This window comes from Abramis brama (assembly GCF_963993115.1).
Source record: "Abramis brama genome assembly, chromosome: 24".
NCBI lineage: Eukaryota > Metazoa > Chordata > Actinopteri > Cypriniformes > Leuciscidae > Abramis > Abramis brama.
In genome coordinates, this window is record NC_139986.1 from 17,605,511 (window position 1) to 17,627,498 (window position 21,988).

At 37.0% G+C, this 21,988-nt stretch overlaps 1 protein-coding gene across 8 annotated transcripts in view; it reads right to left on the minus strand.

Annotated features, from left to right (window-relative positions):
* The window catches only part of atp8a2 (ATPase phospholipid transporting 8A2), a 57,112-nt gene that overhangs the window by 8,264 nt on the left and 26,860 nt on the right, over window positions 1-21,988 (minus strand). For all 8 annotated transcript variants that reach the window (XM_084102094.1, XM_084102095.1, XM_084102096.1 and 5 more), the window contains 10 exons: window positions 21,707-21,845; window positions 20,662-20,726; window positions 10,983-11,155; window positions 7,652-7,835; window positions 7,324-7,434; window positions 5,221-5,295; window positions 3,891-4,013; window positions 3,286-3,364; window positions 3,127-3,188; window positions 182-238 (listed from right to left, as the gene is read on the minus strand). In XM_084102094.1, the coding sequence (XP_083958220.1) occupies window positions 182-238; window positions 3,127-3,188; window positions 3,286-3,364; window positions 3,891-4,013; window positions 5,221-5,295; window positions 7,324-7,434; window positions 7,652-7,835; window positions 10,983-11,155; window positions 20,662-20,726; window positions 21,707-21,845 (1,068 nt within the window). The remainder of the gene's footprint in view (window positions 1-181; window positions 239-3,126; window positions 3,189-3,285; window positions 3,365-3,890; window positions 4,014-5,220; window positions 5,296-7,323; window positions 7,435-7,651; window positions 7,836-10,982; window positions 11,156-20,661; window positions 20,727-21,706; window positions 21,846-21,988) is intronic.

Genomic DNA, 21,988 nt, shown 5'->3' on the forward strand with positions numbered 1-21,988 from the left:
AAGTGTTCTATAATGTGATCTCCTTTTACTCCAGATAGAACAAATCTTTTATAATAAATTTGATGCATTAGACAGCACTTTCATAAGCGCTGCCAGAGACGCTCATTGCTCCAAGCTGTGACGGCAGGCGGTGAAGAGTGTGTGCGTGTTTGTTTGTGTTGGAGGATAGGAACTGACGTACCCTTGTCCATGCTGTGGTCTCCATACCGGCTTTCAGACATACAGTTACCACCACATACTACACCAGGAAGAGAGGGAGAGAAAGAAAGAGAGAGTCAGTCATAAATAACAGTAATGATATGCACTCATCATCCTGGTAAAACGTTCTGTACAGCTTCAACACAAAACCAGATGAGGGCTTTCACACAGGCATCGACTTACTAATCGCCTCTAGCGACGTACACTGCTTTAAAACGCACAATTACACATTTTTTATCCCTTAAAGTAACACTCGTACACACATACAGGCACACAGAAGCCTGCGAGGAACAGAAAAGGAATACCAGCACACAAAGACTTCACTCCCCATGGGACTCATTCATTACTGTTTTAATGGCTTGAGTCTAGTATCGCCTCCAATGTACTGTATTTAATAGTCTGGGTCACACACATACACACATGGCCTCATTTTTATAATGCTTGGCGAAATATTGTTCACTGGAGCGAAATACTGTTTACTGATTGGCTAATGGGGAGGGAACACTAATGACATCTCATATTAACTGTACAGATCAGTGTTGTTTCCCATTTAGAGGCTGAAAAGTGGCATGAAAAGATGTTTTTAAACCAAGTCGGGTTTACAGTCTGTATTGAATGTGAAATAATACAACACATCTATCTTCTGCAGGCTGCATGCAAATCAAACATACAGTGTCATTCATAATTCTTTATCAAAACTTCTCTCTGGTGATGTATGCAGGACTATATATGTATACAGCTCTGGAAAAAATTAAGAGCCCACTGCAAAATTATCAGTTTCTCTGGTTTTACTATTTATAGTTATGCGTTTGGGTAAAATTAACATTTTTGTTTTATTCTATAAACTACTGACAACATTTCTCCCAAATTCCAAATAAAAATATTGTCATTTAGAGCATTTACTTGCAGAAAACGACAACTGGTCAAAATAACAAAAAAGATGCATTGTTGTCAGACCTCGAATAATGGAAAGAAAATAAGTTCATATTCATTTTTAAACAACACAATACTAATGTTTTAACTTAGGAAGAGTTCAGAAATCAATATTTGGTGGAATAACCCTGATTTTCAATCACAGTTTTCATGCGTCTTGGCATGCTCTCCACCAGTCTTTCACATTGATGTTGGGTGACTTTATGCCACTCCTGGTGCAAAACTTCAAGCAGCTCGGCTTTGTTTGATGGCTTGTGACCATCCATCTTCCTCTTGATCACATTCCAGAGGTTTTCAATGGGGTTCAGGTCTGGAGATTGGGCTGGCCATGACAGGGTCTTGATCTGGTGGTCCTCCATCCACACCTTGATTGACCTGGCTGTGTGGCATGGAGCATTGTCCTGCTGGAAAAAACAATCCTCAGAGTTGGGGAACATTGTCAGAGCAGAAGGAAGCAAGTGTTCTTCCAGGACAACCTTGTACGTGGCTTGATTGATTGATTGAAAACTTTATTGAACAACAACAATCAACACGAAGTGTTCAAAAGGATAAAAACACAAAAAACCCATAGGCTTGTTTCCATTGTGGTCCTTAAGATGGAAGATGAGTAACAGTACATGTACTAACAACATTGAGGACAATGAAGAAAGAGAGAGCTTGATTCATGCGTCCTTCACAAAGACAAATCTGCTCGATTCCAGCCTTGCTGAAGCACCCCCAGATCATCCACCAAATTTCACAGTGGGTGCGAGACACTGTGGCTTGTAGGCCTCTCCAGGTCTCCGTCAAACCATTAGACGACCAGGTGTTGGACAAAGCTGAAAATTGGACTCATCAGAGAAGGTGACCTTACTCCAGTCCTCTACAGTCCAATCCTTTTGGTCTTTTGCAAACCTCAGCTTGGCTCTTCTTTGCTTCTCATTGATGAAGTGCCTTTTTCTAGCTTTGCACGACTTCAGCCCTGCCCCTAGGAGCCTGTTTCGAACCGTCCTCGCCGTGCACTTCACCCCAGCTACCGTTTGCCATTCTTTTTGTAGGTCACTTGATGCCATCCTACGATTGTTGAGTGATATTCGAATGAGTTGGCGGTCATCCCGGTCAGTGGAGTGTCGTTTTCGCCCCCTCTGCCGGTCTGTAGCTTTGTTGTCCCCAATGTCTGCTGCTTGGCCTTGTTCTTATGAACCGCCGTCTTTGAAATTTTAAGGATGGAAGCAACCCGACGCTCACTGTATCCCTCTGCCAGTAAAGCCAGAATTGAATTGAATAATTATTCCAATTACTTCTGAGGTACTACTAGCACTGTTTTTGCCACCCAGCTGGTCCTATTGCAAGAGGATAGTGATGACCACAGCAGTGGTTTTTATACCTTTCCTCATTCAATTTTGGTTTAAAGATTTGGTTCAGGTGATCACCTAATCAGCACCTCTGAATGAGGTGTGCCTGTGTTGGAATTCTGGAATGGAATGGCTGCCATACATGTAGAGATGCTGATTTAAGAAAAATTTGCAGTGCTCTCTTAATTTTTTCCAGAGCTGTGTATGTATATATATATATATATATAATATATTTTTTTAAATTCATTGCTAGCTTTTCATTGACTCATAAACCCCAGTTTGGGGTTTTGAAAATATATAGTTTTTCATATTAAATTAACCATTTCAAGCATTTTAAGTAATAAATTAGTTAAAAGACAGTCATAAATTCTAGAGCTGAAATGCAGAATTTAAGTCATAAATTGCCCACAAAAACCACTGGTGAGCGGCCTTGTCTGTTCTGATCAGTTTCCTCACAGAGATCCTGTCATTCTTGCTTTGAGTTGTGGGATCATTTCACAAGGACTTTTTTCAAGAATATCCAGCGAAAAGAGACATTAACAAGTTTACAGTGTAAACACTGGCGGCCAGCGAACGGAATAACAGCTCTAGCAAGGAAATGATGTGTGACCTCTCATTGGCAGGGAGCTATGGAGAAGCAAATGCCACGCTGAAAACTCACCGTGTAGACGATGTTCCCCACGAACAGGTAGTCGACACTGTTGCCGTTGTCAAAAGGAGTGTCTGAAGGAACAAAAGGGGCGATGAAAGATACTTAGCAATTGACACACTCAAGCCGGAGTGGTCTACATGTGTGCTTGTGAGTGCTTGAGATAGTTACCGTGCTCCAGGACTTTGAGTGGAAACCAGAAGAGAATAATGGAGTGAATGAGAGCATTTATACAGTGACCCCAAAAGACCTGGAAAAAGAGAAAGAGGCAATGAAAGAGAGAGGAAGGGAGGGACAGAAAGCAGGAACGGGAGAGGGGGAGAGTCAGTCAAGACAAACTAATGCCAAGATACACAAAGCCCACACAAACAGCTTCTCTGCAATTGCACAGCTAGTGTAATGTCCCCCAGATCACCCCGAAAACACACAAACACACACATACAAACACTGATCCTCAGCTATAAATGAATGACTGTCTTATTTCAGCCTCATGAATCTCATTATTATCTGGATGGCAGCAAAGCTTCTTCTTGCACTGCTGTTTATCCACAGGGAAATCACAAGTCAAACAACACGCTGACGTTGTAAACCACATCAGACCGTGATAATCAATTATAGCACAGGATGTAGACAAGCGTGATGATCATAATCACACATAATCAAACAGTCACTGCAGACAGATTTATATGTCTCATAGTATTTGTTGTGTCAGTATGAGTAATTTGTGACTGAAATTGTGCATTAGTTTTGACTACTGAACTCTCGGTGTACGGTACCTTAGTGTTAAAACCTTCTGCGTTCTGTGTGATGCGGTACAGCTGAGGGAATCGCAGCATGTTCTGCTGACTGCATGGCCGGTCAACTATCCCCAGCGTGAAAGGAGGGAGAGCAGTAAAGATCTGAAACATACATGAACTTTCATGAAAGTGTTGTATATGTATCTGATATATGATATATACTGTATATATGATAAATTGGAACTACAGCTCAGTTCTAAAAACAACATTGACTCGGAATGGTCTGATTGCAATGAATTCCATTAGCATGTTGCTAAGCTAACTATGCCATACCATAATACGAAGCATAAAAATACACAGCAAACAAAACTCATTTTTTTATTAAAGTAAACTATTTTAAATTGTGGCCTTTGGTGTATTTGTAAAATATTTTTGTCGACCAATAGGTGTTTTTCAATGGCTGATGCTGATCAGAGGTATATGTACACTACTGTTCTAAAATTTTTTTTTTTTTTTTAAGAAATGATAATTTTATTTAGCAACAACAATGTATTAAATTGGTCAAAAGTGACAGTAAAGACTTGTAAAGACACTTGACAGTAAAGATTTTTTAAACGTTACAAAAGAATTATATTTCAAAAACATGCTGTTCTTTTAAACGGTCTATACATATTCTATTAATTTCAATTTAAGAATACTTAAAAAAGTATCAAGGTTTCCACAAAAATATTAAATATTAATATTAACTGTTTTCAACACTGATAATAACAAGAAATGTTTCTTGAGCAGCAAATCAGCATATTAGAATGATTTCTGAAGGATCATGTGACACTGATGTCACTGAAGTAATGATGTAATGATGCTAAAAATGTTGCTTTGCCATCACAGGAATAAATTACATTTTAAAATATATTCACATAGAAAACAGTTATTTTAAATTGTAATAATATTTCACAATATTACTGTTTTTACTGTATATTTGTCAAATAAATGCAGCTTTAATGAGCATAAGAGACTTGTTTCAAAAACATTAAAAAAAAAAATTTAATATATTTTAATGACACTCAGCAAATTAAATACTTATTATACATTATAGTTACAAAGTGGACCCTTTTATCTTCTGATAAATAAAAACGGGTCAAAGATAGGCTGATATTGGCCTATCACTATTAATGACAATTATCTTGACCATGTTGGAACTTTTTCCACAAAATTTGCTGCAGTGCATTCTGGGATTGTCTTTATGAATGATACATTTGATGCTGCCAAAGCCTTGTCAGGAGTGCACCTAAGATGCCTTAAAATGATGTATAGGTAGGCAGCTCAGATTTTTGAAACATATGAACATAAAAATGAGACACACACGTACCACATTGTACAGGCCAATGCACCACCGTTCAAACAGGATCTGTCCAGAGAAACCATTTACAAATGCAAACCAAAGCTGCGGGTAAAAGAGGAGGAAGATTGTTAAAAATACAGAAGTGAAGATAACCAATACTGTGATAAATAGATGGCACGAATAAGATGAGTAACATGGAAACCCTCTAGCAAAGTGCTTCGGACAACATCAAACTCAAGGCAGAGGTCAGTTCATACAAACAAAAGGCTACACACACACACACTCATACACATGTACACTTGCTGTCCATCCCCCATAATGTCTCTGCTACGAAGACAAAGACATTCTGTGAACTTTGACCTTTAAAGCTCTTCTTTGCTGGAAGCTAATCCTCAGTAAGACCCCCAAAACACCCCTCTCCCCCAAATACACTGACAGATGTGCACAGACAATCGCATTCCAAAAATATAGAGACATCTAAACATTTAACCTTTACCCAGATCTTCCCGTAACGCACACACCCACCCACATCAGCACACAGTCCGATACACAGAGGCCGAGTCCTCAGGGGGGGTGAGGGGGCATGTTTCTGCACCTGCTGCCATTTTAGGGGGTGGCACAGCTGACAAATGCTCCACCGGACAGCATGGTGACCCTGTCAGTAAAGCTCACACTCTACCTAGCGCACACACACACACTTACACAGCTCTCGGATGACAGTGTATCTGGTATGCAGTTTTGAACTGGAAGGACCCAGCCACTATAGATAGGGGTCAGCGGCTCTTTGTCTGTGCCTGCGAGTGTGTGTGTGTGTGTGATGGAAAGCAGAGACTAGTGAGGGGGCATCTCATTTATCACTGTCAAACACTTCCATAAACAGCTGCAAGCAGTCTACTTAATGTACGCAAGGGTGTCTGTGTGAAAAAAAAGCAAGCAAAAGGATCAGGAAAAAAAAAAAGGAAAAAAAAGAGTAAGCAAGCATGTTTGTGTTTGTGTGTGTGGATAATGGCTCATTAGATGACTCTCTTTAAAAAGTTTTGAGATCTCATACCATGCAAGTACAACACATTCCAAAGGCAAAACTATGTTGTTTAAAGGAACAGTTTGCCAAAAAAGATAAATTAACAATTTACTTGCATTCATGTCATTCCAAACCGTATGACTTTCTTTTCAAAAATGCATAGTGCAAAAATTAATTGTGTTTATAACATTTTTATCTATATAAAAGGTATCCACACATTTTGACCAGTTAATTTCAGATTTTTTGATGATACTTGTAGCTGTTTGAGATTACTGGATAAGGAACAAACCTTTTTAAAAAACTGCATGCCCAAAAAGCTATTTCTATAAATAAATAAAAAAAGGTTTACAAGCACTACTTTTTTGGTTTTCAAGGTTTACAATCAGAGATCTCGCTTATCAAAACAATATTTTTATTATCTTTCAAATTCTAAACAAGGTAAATTGATAAATAAAAGTATACTAATAAAACAAACTGGTACAAATAAAGTGCATCACGTGCAAAGTATGCAATGACTGATGAAGCCCTAGAACTTTCAGTGCATAGAAGAGCATGTCCCAGTCATGGGAAATTCCCTTAACCATTGAAAGGATACTATGACAAAGATATCGCTTTCTTCATTCAAACTGATTTTTTCCATTAATATATGATTGTCCTGAAGAATGAAAGCTGTATCATATACTTGGAAATATATGAACAATCTATGGGAAAAATCGCTCTGTATTTATATAAAATGGACTGCAGCGTTAATTTGCATAAAATTATTGTATTAGTGTTTTTTTCAAAAAAATTAAATACTAATTTCATAAATATTGTCTTTCAATAATTAAAGCACTAAAGTACCTCTTCATAAATATGACTGTTTTCAAGGGTTTAAGGACTTCAATCACTTTAAGTACAAACCCTGTATCTAGAGAGTTCTGTTCATACCTAACACAAAGCATGAAAAGAGCAGCATGAATCTTTCATGTGATCTTTTGTGTTTAAAAAAAAAGTAATAAAAAAATATGGGTTGGGAACATGATGACATATAAGGACAGAATTTTTATGTTTGAGTGAACTACCCCTTGAAAAGTCCCACACATACTTGATTGATATTATGTACGCACCTCTATGATGTACAGAACCACATTCTTATAGAAACAGTACAGTATACATTTGGTGACCCGGTTGTAACTCCAAGCCCCGTGAACCAGTAAAAGCTTCTCCAGGTATGAGAACTAAAGAGAAAGAGTTTGAGAGAAGAATTAGTTTGCCCGCAGGAACACATGTGAACCATTACTGCAGGATCAGCTACCCGGATACAACAGCGCTGTGGGCAGAAGACTGCTGTGTGTTTTGTGCTGTGGTAGTATAATTACAGTTTTAAGGATCAGATGCGTGTGTGTGACCGAGTCACAGAATAATGAATTACATGAGTGTGTGTGTGTGTCAGACCTGAGCTATAGAGTAGTCAGATGAGTTGGTGGCCTGCATGCCCTCATTCCCGCTTATGCCAACTCCCACGTGTGCCGTCTGTATCATGCCTACGTCGTTGGCTCCGTCTCCGATAGCCAGTGTGATGGCCTTCACATGCTTCTTCACCATGTCCACAATCTCTGACTTCTGCAGTGGAGACACCCTGAAAGAAAAATATGACAAAAGTTAGTCGCTCAAGTTACATATCCGCAAACAAGCACTAAACAAATTCACATTTGTTCTTAAAAACCTTTTATAATGTACATCAATGGGCAATGTCATGACATTGATGATGTCATCAGACAGCAAAAGAGAAGTGTAAAGTGACCGAGAGATTCGGTGTCATGAACAATTTAGACGCCAAAGTGATTCCATTGTCTAAAAGAACTTTTACTGGAACATAATTCACTTTTAATGGAACAAAGCATTCAAGCGCTTTGTTGTTGGAAAGAACAGGAATCATGGAGGACACCAGACACCATTCTTGCTTATCTACTGGGAAAATCTTATTAAAACTATAATTATATTTATCGTCCCATACATTGACAACCATTTAAACAATTAGGCCTACCGCGTTATCTAGATAGCTTGCTGACAGTTCTGGAATTTCAGTCAAATACAGGCTATTTGGCTGCGCATAAAACATAATACACTTCAAATGATTATTTATGTAAATATGCAGTACTTTAATGAAAAGGAGATGCAGCTGTTGTGGGAAAAAATTAATAAAGAATACCAGTCACAGAAGCAATCCTTTTCCCTCCGCCATGTTTAAAGTTTATTCCCAACTCGGGAACTTGGATATCAATTATCCCCGAGCTTCCCAGTGGTAAATCTGACTTCAGAGGGCGTTCATGTCAAGTTTTTAACTAGGAAACTCGTATTTATGATAATTCGGTGAAGGCAGCATTAGCATACTGTACCACTAACCAATTAAGCCTTCTACCTCAGTCTATATCTTAAACGCGTTAAAATATATTTTTATACAAATATACATTTTCGCCTGATCCGGCACTACAAAAGGCTTCAATTGGGGTCTTAGGCGGATTGTTCCTAATTAGCTAGTTATTGCCATAACTATACACTCTGGAACCATAAAAAACATCTTTCCTTATTGACAGCCATTCAACATTAGTTGTATATTCTGATGAAATATTTATGCCAAAATTATAGTACCACCATGTATTTTTTCCAAAATAACTTGTTTTGTTATTTGGGACATTTACCAACGTATTTTGAAGTAAATGTGCTATGGAACACAGTACCAAAACATCAAAAAAAGAAAAAAGAAAAAATATTTCAAGCAACTTTTAGTGAAGCCTGGAGACATGTAATCAGGAAACTATCATTAAACTATATTCTCTTTCTCCCAATGGAAGTTGTTGGATGAGATTTGTATTTTAAAGGAAAATTAATGATCATTGACACACATTTACATTTATTCATTTAGCAGCTGTTACACAAAAATTGAGAAATGCTACAGCACAAATACTTAACCAAAAGGAGTCCGTAATATTAGAAGTGCTGCAATAATACGTTTCAAAGTTGGCCAGAGAAGTATGAGCTAGTACAGACACGTATGATCTCCCTAATATCATGAGCATGGTATACCCATAAAAATTTAAAATCGAAAAGACAAATCCTCCCCAAAGCACTTTCTCTTGTCATTGCGTTGATCAATTCCACCCTTTTTCCACTATAACTCCATAGCTCACAGTGAGCAGGGGGGAGATCGGAGGCCGGAGGCAGATGAAAGGCGGGCTAATGTTCTCCATGGTGGAATTGAGCAGAAAATAAGAAGGTTAAAGCAGCTCTTTAAACAAACAGAGTGTGAACTCAGGAAACCGTGCGTGTAACACACACACAGATGCAAACTTTCTCTCCAACACACACACATTTGTGCTCCTCTCTGCTGGTTGTCTGTGAATATATGCAGTTCGGGACAGTGTGGGGGGTGCTGGAAGGGCTGGTTCAGTCGGTTTGTAGGGCCTTGGAGACCACAGTCCGGATATGGGCTTCATGCAACAGCAAGTCAATTACTCCCTCTCACAGATGGAAACACACTTTATTATTGAATCAGAGCTGTCTGAAACTTACAGCACACTTATTTATATTCAGATTATGTTCAGATAAACATTTACAGTAATCAACAATGTGATGTGAATGACTGCATTGTCTACCTGTGTGTGAGAGTATGTGAGAGTGTATAATGACAGTAAGTGAGTCATTAGTTTGACATTTGCACAGAGCTCAGTATATTACATTACCTCTGCACAGCCTCTCTGTTCTGGGAGCCAAGCGCTTATTTTCACCAGTTATTTAGTCACCCAGGGCAAGACACAACCTTTTACTTAAAGACGCACACACAAGCACGGCTGTTCAGTGCTAATGCCTGAATGAATACCCATAACAAATACAAACCCCAGAGAAGATCTCTTTAAAATATTAAATGTCTCTCCTAGAAAACAATGGGATTATATAGAGAGCAAACTGAGACTCATGCTTATTATTTTTTCCTGATAAAAATAAATAAATAATAATCTTACATGTGTCTCCTCTAGAGTTTCAAAAAAGATGTATGTCTCAAACTGCTCAGATTAGCCAAGATAATAAAGTCTGCATTCCAAGTCGATTTTAATTTTAACTCAAATATTTTGCATCAAATTATTTGATATTATTTGATTTATATATACAACTATTGTAAAAGCAGTACACTGTGTATAATACTGTAAAAATAAGTAAAAAAACCACATTACTATATATATATATATATATATATATATATATATATATATATATATATATATATATATATATATATATATGTATGTATGTATGTATGTATGTATATGTATATATATGTATATATATATATATATATATATATATATATATATATATATATATATATATATATATGTATGTATATGTATATATATATATATATATATATATATATATATATATATATATATATATATATATATGTATGTATATATATATACATATATATATATATGTGTGTGTGTGTGTGTGTGTGTGTGTGTGTGTGTGTGTGTATGTATGTATATATATATATATATATATATATATATATATATATATATATATAAAAAAATCAATAATCATGACAATAAAAATGTCAATAATTTGTTCCTATTTTTCTTTCTCTTAAAAACCTGCATTAATTCGTCAAAGCTTCAAGTGCAACATCTGAGCAATGGCTTCTGGGTTTATCATTAGCTTGTTTATTAAGGCAGTGATGTCGATATATTTGTGGGGATGTTTATGTGTGTTTTTGTATATATACCTGCAACATATGACAGCCTTGCAAGACAGCGCAAGGTCGAGGAAGGACTGTCGCACTTCGAAAGAGAGGGCGTATTTTAGCGTCTGTCCGTCTATGATGAGCGCCAACTCGTTCTCCTTCCTCAGAGAGTCGCCCAGCGAGGAGCAATGATCTGTTAGTGTGGCCCTGGTAGCCTGGGGGGGCAAGAAAGGGAGAAAATGTATAACCACACATACTAAAAACCCATAAATATATTACACTACGTTCATATTTGTCATTTTTACAGTTTAATTTCTAAACCATGTCCATAGCTATATAAAAGTACTTCAATCCCTTCCTGAGAAACATGCCAGCACACATTTATTTCTCTAACACTACACTTCACGCACTTCTCACGCACACACATGGATCACACACACATATCAGAGTGTAGATGTAATGCCAAAGGAAGTTGAAGGGGATGTTTTAAGTGGTGTCATTGGGGCTGTTAGCACCACAATCTCTCTCACACACACACACACACACACACACACACACACACACACACACACCTGTTACACATCATCCTGTCACCCGAGACACTCTAAGCCCTTAAAGGACTCGAAAGCATGAACTGTTGGCCACCAACAACTTTATATGGGGAGAGAGAGTTAGAAATATGATAAAGGATGGAGGAAGGGAAGAAAGAAAAGGAAAGTTTGTCAAGAAATTTGATGTTAGCTAGTTCGCATTTTTTAAAAACAACAGATGTCTATGGTATGTCCGCATTTAGATAAGTAGGCAATGTGTGAGATGAAAAGACATGGAGAGATAAAAATTGTGCACGTTTATTGAATTGTGGTTGCAGGCGGTTTTTGATTGAGATCTTGATAATGGGGACAGAATCACTAATAGAGAAAACAAACATCCTTCATTCTGTAACGAGAACCATGTGGACGACACAGCACGCAACAAGGCACGGCGCTGGCGGCCACACACGCATACACACACAAACATACATGAACGCAGCTGTTGAAGTCTCTGTCAGCGCTACGACAGCCTTTGTGTAACACAGAGAATGAATTCACTCCATACTGCCAGCTCTAATCAATATCTTGCCAAAACGATTGACTTGCTTCAAAACTTAGTGAGCTGCCTACATAAGTAGGCATTATATCTGTGCTTTAGACGCAAAGACTGTTCTAAAAGGTAGGAAACCTAATTATGTTCTCTTCTAAGAGCCACTGTAGCAATAAAGGCAATCCCAGAATGCACCGTGCTGACCTTGTGAGAGAGAAGTGCGCTTGTAGATGTAGTTTACAGTACACTTATTTTTATGTGTCGACTAAAAACTAAAGCACATGCAAAGCACTTGATTATAATTTTAAACTGTAGTGTGTTATTCAATATTACATTTTAATGTTAATATATATTTTAAATAAATTCAAAAGTTTAATTACAATTCAATTTAAATACATGGTATACACGTTTCAATAGAAATGACATTAAAGTTGATTTAATTACCATGAATGCTTGACAGTACATTTGACAAAATATTTAAACCATATTTCAAAGACAAATTATGAAATTGCATATTAAGATGCAAGTTCTAAATTTAAACTATAAGATATTTTAATTTAATTGTAAATAACATGCATTTAAGTGTTAAAAAACTGCATTTATTTGGCATTTTAAAAGATATACTTATCTTTGTACTTGTGTAAAGATAAGTATATCTATGCAAGTACATAATTTCCATATGTACTATTTTTAAAAGTATGCCAAAGTGAACATCTTTTTCACAAAAGTGAGCTCAGTGGGAAAATAAATATTCAGGGATGATTTCATTTGATACTAAAAAAGCATCACTAAAATAATATTTTATTTAATATTTGTCTGTATTTGTATGCTTATGATGATTATTGAATCGTTAGCTTAGCAACATGCTAACATCAATCTCTATTTAAACTAATCGCAAGTTGAGTCTCATATGTGGATGTGTGGTACGCAATTTATGTTTGTGTCTATGTAGAGCATTCCAAGATGGTTAGGATGTTCCCTCAGAAGGCAGCTGTCTATGTAGGCAGTAGGACGAGAAGCAGCTCGATAGGTTTCGGAACACCGTTTATAGCGGAGCTGAGATCATCCATCAAGATTCCTGAGTAACTAGAGCTCATCTCCTCTCCTCAGCTCAACCCGAACATGTTTTGCCTGTGTGTGTTTATCTTTTCATTCAGGAATTCCTGTTTGCTTTCACCTTTCCCAGGAAAACATGAGGGGAAAAAAAACAGAAACGTAATGAAAGAATTAAGACTGATTATGGATCAACTGAGTGCTGAAAGTGTCTCAGTGTGTAAACAGTGGCCTAAGAAAACTGCTACTGGTAATTCATTACCGACAAAAATTTCCCAGCTAACTCGGTTTATTATTAAAGACAGCTCTCTCTTTTCCACTCTCTCCATTAGACACTCACGGCTGCTTAGATTTAGTATTAACTTCAGACAGGATGTGTCAATGTGTCTCTCACCAGGGTGTGATTTTAGGGACTAACAGGACTGTTTGCACATCTTATTTATTTAACAATTAAATGACCACATTAATGACCTTCTAAATCTTTGTGTATGAGTGGGTGCGTGGGTTTGTGTGCGTGTGAGCAATTAGCTTTGCGTTGCAGTAAACATCCTAATACTCCAACACAGAGGTGCTAATAAGCCTGAAGAACGTGCCAGTCAAACCTCTAGCTATCACGGCTGCTAGCGCTGTGTCCATGGGAACCGCCAACAGTCACTAAATCTTAATCCCTGGGCAAACCAGAAACCACACACTGAACACTGAATTAATCCTCCATTCATGCAAACTCAAGCCATGCAGTTTCACTGTCCATAACCTTGCCAATACTTTAGGAAAGGGGTTCCTGAGCAAACTTTCAAAATTCCTGCCTGAGCAAACTTCCAAGGGGTCCTCAAGATGAAAAACGTAATTTACTGTACCACTATTTACAAAATATGAATCTCCAATGCACGTTCACACAATAAAGTTTGCTCTTGCGACAACGAAACATGCACGCATCGTGGTGCTCTTGTGAACGCGAGTTGGAGATTATAATTTAGTTAATTGAGTGGTACTTTTTTTTTTGTGCACAAACAATGCACTCGTGTCGTGAATTAAACCACTGGAGTCACATGAATAACTTTAATGATGTCTTTACTACCTTTACTAGCCCTTTAACTCTTTCCCCGCAATTGACGGAATTTTCCGGCTTTCTCACTGTTATACAGTAGGTGGCGCTATGACATCTTCTGAAAGATTACTGAATCCCCTGATTAAAACACATGTGAACGAAGATGCAGAAACATATGTAAGCAGATGCATATGTAAAATAATGCAATCACCAACATTAAACAGCATATAAATCAAAACTGCCAAATGATAAAATGTCGACTATAAAGGCCCGTTCACACCAAGGACGATAACTATAAAGATAACGATAAAGATATAATTCTAAAAATCGTTCTCCATATTAAAGAATAACAGAGTTCACACCACAACTATAACGATAAAGATATGAGGAACGATATCGTTGGGATCACTTTCAGAACGATTTTTTTTCAGCTGTCAAACGATAAAACACTGACAGTCAATCAGAATCCATTCTAATTTAAAGGTCTCGCGCATTTAAAATGGGGCGCGCGCGCGCGTGCTTAGAATAAAAAGACCGTTATCGTTCGTTGGTGTGGACGCATATATAGTTATCTTTGTCGTTATCTTTATAGTTATCGTGCTTGGTGTGAACGGGCCTTAAGACTGTGCAAGCATTAGGAGTGTTGATGGACTCGATCTACTCCAACTGTGCTTTGATCATTGTTCTGAATCCGATCAGGATGTAGTCTTTGACAAAAAATGATAAAAAACACTAAACTCCATAGGCATTTTATAAAGTGTATACATATGAATACAAAAGGAATATCCTCCCAATATATTTTATTCAAAATGTAGTCAAAAATATTTGTAAAAATCTTTCCTTATTTAGTAATTCACAAATGACTTAAAGTAATGGGATTTTTGAATATTGTTGTGGACAGTGGGGGGCCTTGGAGTAAATAAATAAATGCAAGAGTAGTCCTTTATGAATAAAAAATAAACAAATAAAATGGTAAAAATTTACAATAAGGTTGTTAATGTTAATTTATAATACTACTGTTCAATATTCATTCATAATACATTAATGTTAATATTTAAAACATAAAATATACTACAATAAAAAACACATTAGTATATGTGTAATGTTCATTGTTAGTTTGTGATGCCTTATGCGTTAACAAATGTTAATGAAATGAACCATATTATAAAGTGTTAACACTAAAATATTTTGCAAGCAACATAATTATTCAATTGTATTACAGTAGATGTTTTACGCTCTTAAAAGTGTGAAATGGCAATCAAAAATGTCAATGCCACTTTTCTATATAAAAAAAAACAAATTTTAAAATATGTAAAAGTAAAACAAAAATATAAAACTTAGACCTTTTTTTTTATGTAAAACTAGAGTTAATTATTATTCATCATATTTAATGAAAGATTAGAACATTACTTAAAATAAATGGTAAATAAATAAATAAATAAATAAATAAATAATATGAAAGACTAGTACTAGTGTCTCCCAAATTCTGTGGGACTCAGCCATGTGTTGAATAAGTTCAGGTGGTGAAAAGTGTTTGACAGGATGGGATGAGTGGACAGACACTATTGGACAGCTGCTGGTGATGCAGTTTTATTGTTATTCTATAATTTCTATCAAGACCTTTTGCTAGGAACTCTTGAGACACTCTAGAGAAAACTAGAGTTTTACCCATTAAGGACTCATTTAGACTCCAGACTTCCCCTATTTTGGATGTGCTGTACATTTTTCTATGTCATTCCCTGACAGATATCAAAAGTGAATGTATTTCATGATCCAAGGTAAATGTTATTTTCTGTATATCTTTGTGCTGGGAACTGAATAGAGTACATGTTCTCACAAACACACATACATTTATAGAACACACTACTGTACAAGCGCGCGCACACACACGCACATACTGGGGCTTTGTTGTGTTCTCAGGTTCCTGCGAAAGGGATCTTATCACATTTATATTTAGAATAGAGAGAAAGGCCCCTTTGGTGTTACATATCACAGATCACATTCTCCATTCATAGAGAAATCTCACACACAGACACACACACACACACACACACACACAGTTAGTGAGACATTAAGGGCAACTGCTGTGACATATGACAGGTCACCTTATCTGTTCAGTGGCAGTGTAGCATGGCAGTTGTGTCATAAACAGCACAAGGCAGCGAGGACTCTCTCTCTCACACACACACACGGCTTATATTAAAAAAATCCCAACCGACCACAAACTTTTGAACGGTATAATTGTGACCCTGGACCACAAAACCAGTCACATGGGTCACAATTTTGAAATTGAGAATTATACATCATTTGAAAGCTGAATAAATAAGCTGTCCATTGATGTATGGTTTGTTAGGATAGGACAATATTTGGCCGGGATACAACTATTTGAACATCTGGAATCTGAGGGTGCCAAAAAATCGAAACATTGAGAAAATCGCCTTTAAAGTTTCCATTTATGTTCGCGATTGTTCTGCATTCACTCACAAAAAGAAATGTTTTATATATTTATGATAGGAAATTTACTAAAAATTTTCATGGAACATGATCTTGACTTAATATCCTAATGATTTTTGGCATAAAAGAAAAATCGATAATTTTGACCCATACAATGTATTGTTGGCTATTGCCACAAATATATCCGTGCGACTTGTGACTGGATTTGTGGTCCAGGGTCACATATATAAAATGAAAGCCTGTGCCCATAATACTTTTATTACATAGGAACTTTTTATAAAAGCAATAACATACAAGAGGCTTTGTAATAATCTGAATTAATCATGACTGAAGATTGCTGTTATTGTAAAGGCATTTTTTTATTTAAAATACCCTCAGAAATTGCAAGTAATGTTCTATCCTTTCAATAAATGACGTATAATAAATAATCAAGATTACATTCACAATACAACAATTTCAATGAGCTTAAATGAACACTGAACTTGTATGGCAAGAGACAAACTTTTTTAAAGTGAAGCTCTAAAAAAGGACAACAAAAAAAAATCCCATCACAAGGTTTCGACATAAAAAAAGAGTCGTATGAACCAGTTTTTTAATGGTACTTTTAAGTTGTTTTTGTAGGCGCTATGATCTGTCATTGTATAGCAATAGCTGCATGAACCTTCAAAAATGTCTACTTTTGTGTTTGATAGACAAAATAACCTCATAACAGGTAATTGGTATAATAAATGGTAATTTCTTAAACGTTAAGAATTTTCATTTTAGGGTGAACTATCCCTTTAAATGCCAGAAACACTCCCATACCTATAAAACATAAACATACTGGATGCCTGTAATGTTCTGGCCCCTAAATAATGTGCGTGACAGATTTCGATTACATGTCAGCCGTCTTGCGCATGTGCTGACCTTTTAGTTCTGTGTATAATATTCATATTACACATAGGGATGAGGAAAGAGCACAACCTGTGTGTGTATGATTAATGACGACTACAGTGAGCATGTTTGTGTAAGTCATGTAATGCAGGCTGTGTGACAGCAAACGTGGAATGCAGCCTATCAGAAAGATCAGACAGACAGTGTGTGTGTGTGTGTGTGTGTGTGTGTCTGGGAAAGTGAATATGTGTGGGCCACGGAAAGAATATGCACGACAAAGGAAGGAGGCAAAGAAAATGTTTGGATAAGAATAACTCCATGTGTGTTACAAGGACACCAGCTGTCTGAATGGGACCGTGTGTGTGTGTGTCACAGCAGAGTGACAGATGGAACTTGTCACAGAGTCTGAGTCAAAAGCCATCATGTTTACCCAGGAGGCTTTGCTGGCAGAATTTGTTTTGACGAGATTGAGCGCCAAAAGGAGATCGCGTTACTCCTCACTCGACACACACACTTACGCTCGAACACACTCTAATGCACACCCTGTTCCTGTAAATTTGGGAGCCGCTGACAGACGGAGGAGGAGATGTGTGACAGGAGAGACCGAGAAAATTGACCAATCACACCATCAACGACGGCGAACAAACTTATTTGTGCATTATATAGATGACAGACAGAAAGAAAGGAGGAAGACATGAAGGACCGTGATGTGTTGGCCCAACTGTGCGTTACATGAAACGGCAGCTGACACACACACACACACACACACACACACACACACACACACACACACACACACACACACACACACTACACTCACACCCTCCACACAAACACACACAGCTGTGACATTAGGCTCACCCCAGCAGTGTCTGAGGTATTGTGGGTTATTTTAAGAGCTCGATAAGATAAGAAAGAATTCTTTAGGAGGTTTTAACCAAGACGAAAACCGCCCATCTCTTTAAAATGTCAATCTTTTACTAGTGGCATAAAATGTCCAAATAAAAAGCCATTAAACACTCATTCAATAAATCCTATTATGTAGTTGGACAATTTTCAAAAGTACAATATTGACTACCGTAAATGGCGGCCCATTAGGGGCAGAACAAAAACAACACTATCATTTATTAATCACCACCCATTACAACCACAACATCTTGTTGCTGGGCTTTAGATTGAGCCTAATGGGACTATTCACAATGAGCCTGAATTTTCATCACATGTTTTTGAAATCAACAAACAAGTCAAATGAAAAGACTTGGCAAGTAATACTGATAAAATGGGAATGGTTAATATGCCCTTATAAAATAGATAAAGTGCTGGATGCTGATTGGTCAATTCATCCTAGCAGCTGCGCTAAACCATGTAGAGTAAATAAAATGCGCCTAAAAAAAAACCCATTCCATTCTATATTTATCCGTTTGATCAGGATCAATATTTTTTAATATATTTCTTTTCATCAACGAATCCTGAAAACGGTGCATCACGATTTCCACAAAAACATTTAGCAGCACTGTTTTCAACATTGATAACAATAAGAAATGTTTTCAAGCAGCAAATCAACATATTAGAATTATTTCTAAAGGATCATGTGACACTGAAGACTAGAGTAATGATGCTGAAAAGTCAGCTTTGCCGTCACAGGAATAATTTATATTAGTTACTATATAATAGTTACTTTTTTTTTTTTATTACATGCAACATTCGGCACTTGTGCAAAGCAAACTCATGCTTCTCATCTGCAAATGGATATGCGAGTTTAAAATAAGCAATTTGATGCTGGGGTAACAATACCCTTCAGCCATAATTATATTTACAATTATAGCATGGCCTCTTAAAGCCTCAATCCAGCAACAACTAAACCGACTCATCTGAACATACTGTTTTCATTTTACAAACAAAATTACTGGAAACAAAAAGAGCCAAAAATCTGCCAACTGTATTTTTACAAACCGTTATCAGAGTTTCTAAACAAGGGGGAAAAAATTAAACGCATAACAGTCATCCTGTTTCTTCCTGGGAGCTTTTGTTTCCAGATCTCTGCTCAGTCTGTGTGTGTATGTGTGTGAGTGAGTGATGCTCTGCTGTCTGGCTGACTGAGAGATCTGAGACTTTACAAGCTCCCTAGTATGACTATCTTTGCCTGGAAGTAATTAACCTTGTGTGTGAGAAAAAAATAAGAGGAGCGGACTAGTTGTCCTACAACCGAGCAGAGGAAAAATAAGGAAAACATTATCAAAGAGATTGATAGCTAAAATTGATAGCTATTATAATTCACCTTTTAAAACTAGATTCATAAGCATTCCTTAAAGCATTCTTCCTTTAAAATCAACCTAGGGGACAGAAATGTTCTTCTAATTAAAGATACACCTGTGTGTGCTATTCAGCTTTTTCTCAAGTGCTTAATGAGTGTGTGTCCATTGCTGCGTCCCAATTCGCATACTATCCGTCCCAAATAGTATTCGAAATTAGAATTAATGTGTCCCAAATCATGTTGAAATGAGTATTCCAAAGATATCAGGCTGGTCTACTTTTTCCGGTTAGAATCCGAAGTGGAGATCCCTGCACGCTCTAACGGCTAATATTACCCACAACCCGTTGCGCGTTGGACGAGGATTCGATTAGAACTACAAACAAGAACACAAAGTGTTAAAAAGCTACAAACACGACGGATGTGCGAGTCCGACGGTTAAGTACAGAGGTTTAGATAAGGGGGTTTGAGTGATTCATTATCAGTGTAACCTGACAAAAAGACTTTTATTCAATGTTCTCCACACTATATTTAATTTGCAACAGCATTGCGAACTTTTGTAATAATACCTTTGGTCATTAACTTTTAAATGCTTCATTATGCAAAATGCAAACACACAAGGAGAGTTCTCCACATGAGAACTACTACATTTCTCTCTGAAACTGTAGGAAAATAAATTATATTTTAACCGTGACAAGATGATTGACAGGGCAGTTTAAACTGTGACAGCATGCACATAACTATGTCCCAAAGCTTGCCAACTCTTCTGTTACACACTCAAAAGTATGTAATTTTTCACAGCACATATGATCCATCATGGCTTTCATCATGTACAGGTGAAGGTAATTAAAGTGTCTGGTGTCATCATTGAGAACAAGAACAAAAAGACACACACTTTCTTCACCCGTCCACACCCAACGTCCTCCAGAGACAACACACACACATGCACAATATGTACTTACATCCAGGGAATCTTCATTGACGATGATGAGGGACATGCCATGTGACACCAGCTTACAGGAGTAACCTGAGGCACAGAGGGGTTACAGTAGAGGCGTTACACAAAGCCACACGTACACACCCCAACAACAACTTAACCTCTTTGTATATCTGTCATTACCCACTAATGCCTGTCTGCTGTCCAGTGCTTTATCTCCAGTCTCACCCAATTTATTTTGAGCTGTCTGTCTGCAGCGCCCGCCTGACTGCCTATCTGACCTTCCTTCCACGTCTCCATTAATCTGGGAGTCTGCTTGTGGGTTTTCAATCGGTGTCTGTTTGATATTGTATTCTATCATATGTGTGTATTTATATATATAATGTCAATTATACAAAAAGTCTCCTAACAAACCAGTAATAAAACATGTAATATATTAAAAAGAGAAGCTTATTTTCCAAAAAAAGGTGTGTCTTTAAGTCATCCATGCTGAGCTTAAACCAGCCTAAGGTGGTTTGCTTGTCTGGTTTAACTGGTCTTCCTGTCCAGCTGACAAGTGCGCAAATCTCTTATAAAACCAGCAAAACAGACCAAGCATTTTGACCCACTGATATATTTTTTTTTGCATAGGACTAAATGTTTAATATTAACCTGGGAACTGCCATGATTGTCAAACACCCACAACTGCAAAACCATGTTATAATCAGTCATAGTTTTCCAACTCCGTGTCTGTGACCAGTGTTTACTGAGCTTGATGACCGATGATCCGAAAATAAGTTGACTATTAAAAAGAACAGCTGAACACCAGTTCACAAATAAAATATATTTTTTAAATTGTTACTTTAGTTATTTTTTTAGAATAAATGTAAAAACACTAAATTAATGAGATTTATACTTAGTGTTAATAATTAGAACATTAATTACATTCTTAGTGTACAAATACAAAGTAGAATTGTATTTGGTTTCTTTTTTTTCTTATTTCTTTATGTTTATTTCACCAGGAAAACATGAATTCACCTGGGACATGAATTTACATTTGATTTTTATATACACATGTATGACACACACACCGATATTGATGGCCGTCTCCTGCTTGTCTCCAGTCAGAACCCAGATCTTGATGTCGGCCTTCATGAGTGTTGCTATGGTTTCCGGGACTCCCGCTTGCAGCCGGTCTTCTATTGCAGTGGCACCCAATAACAGCAAGTTCTGCGTTACAAAGAGATGAATGAAAACAATTGAAAGAGGAAGATGGAAGAAGAATAAAAATCTAAATTGTAACCTCCCCTCATAAATATGAATTGGACTTTGAATTTAATTGAACAGTATTCATTTGATTAGATTACATTTAT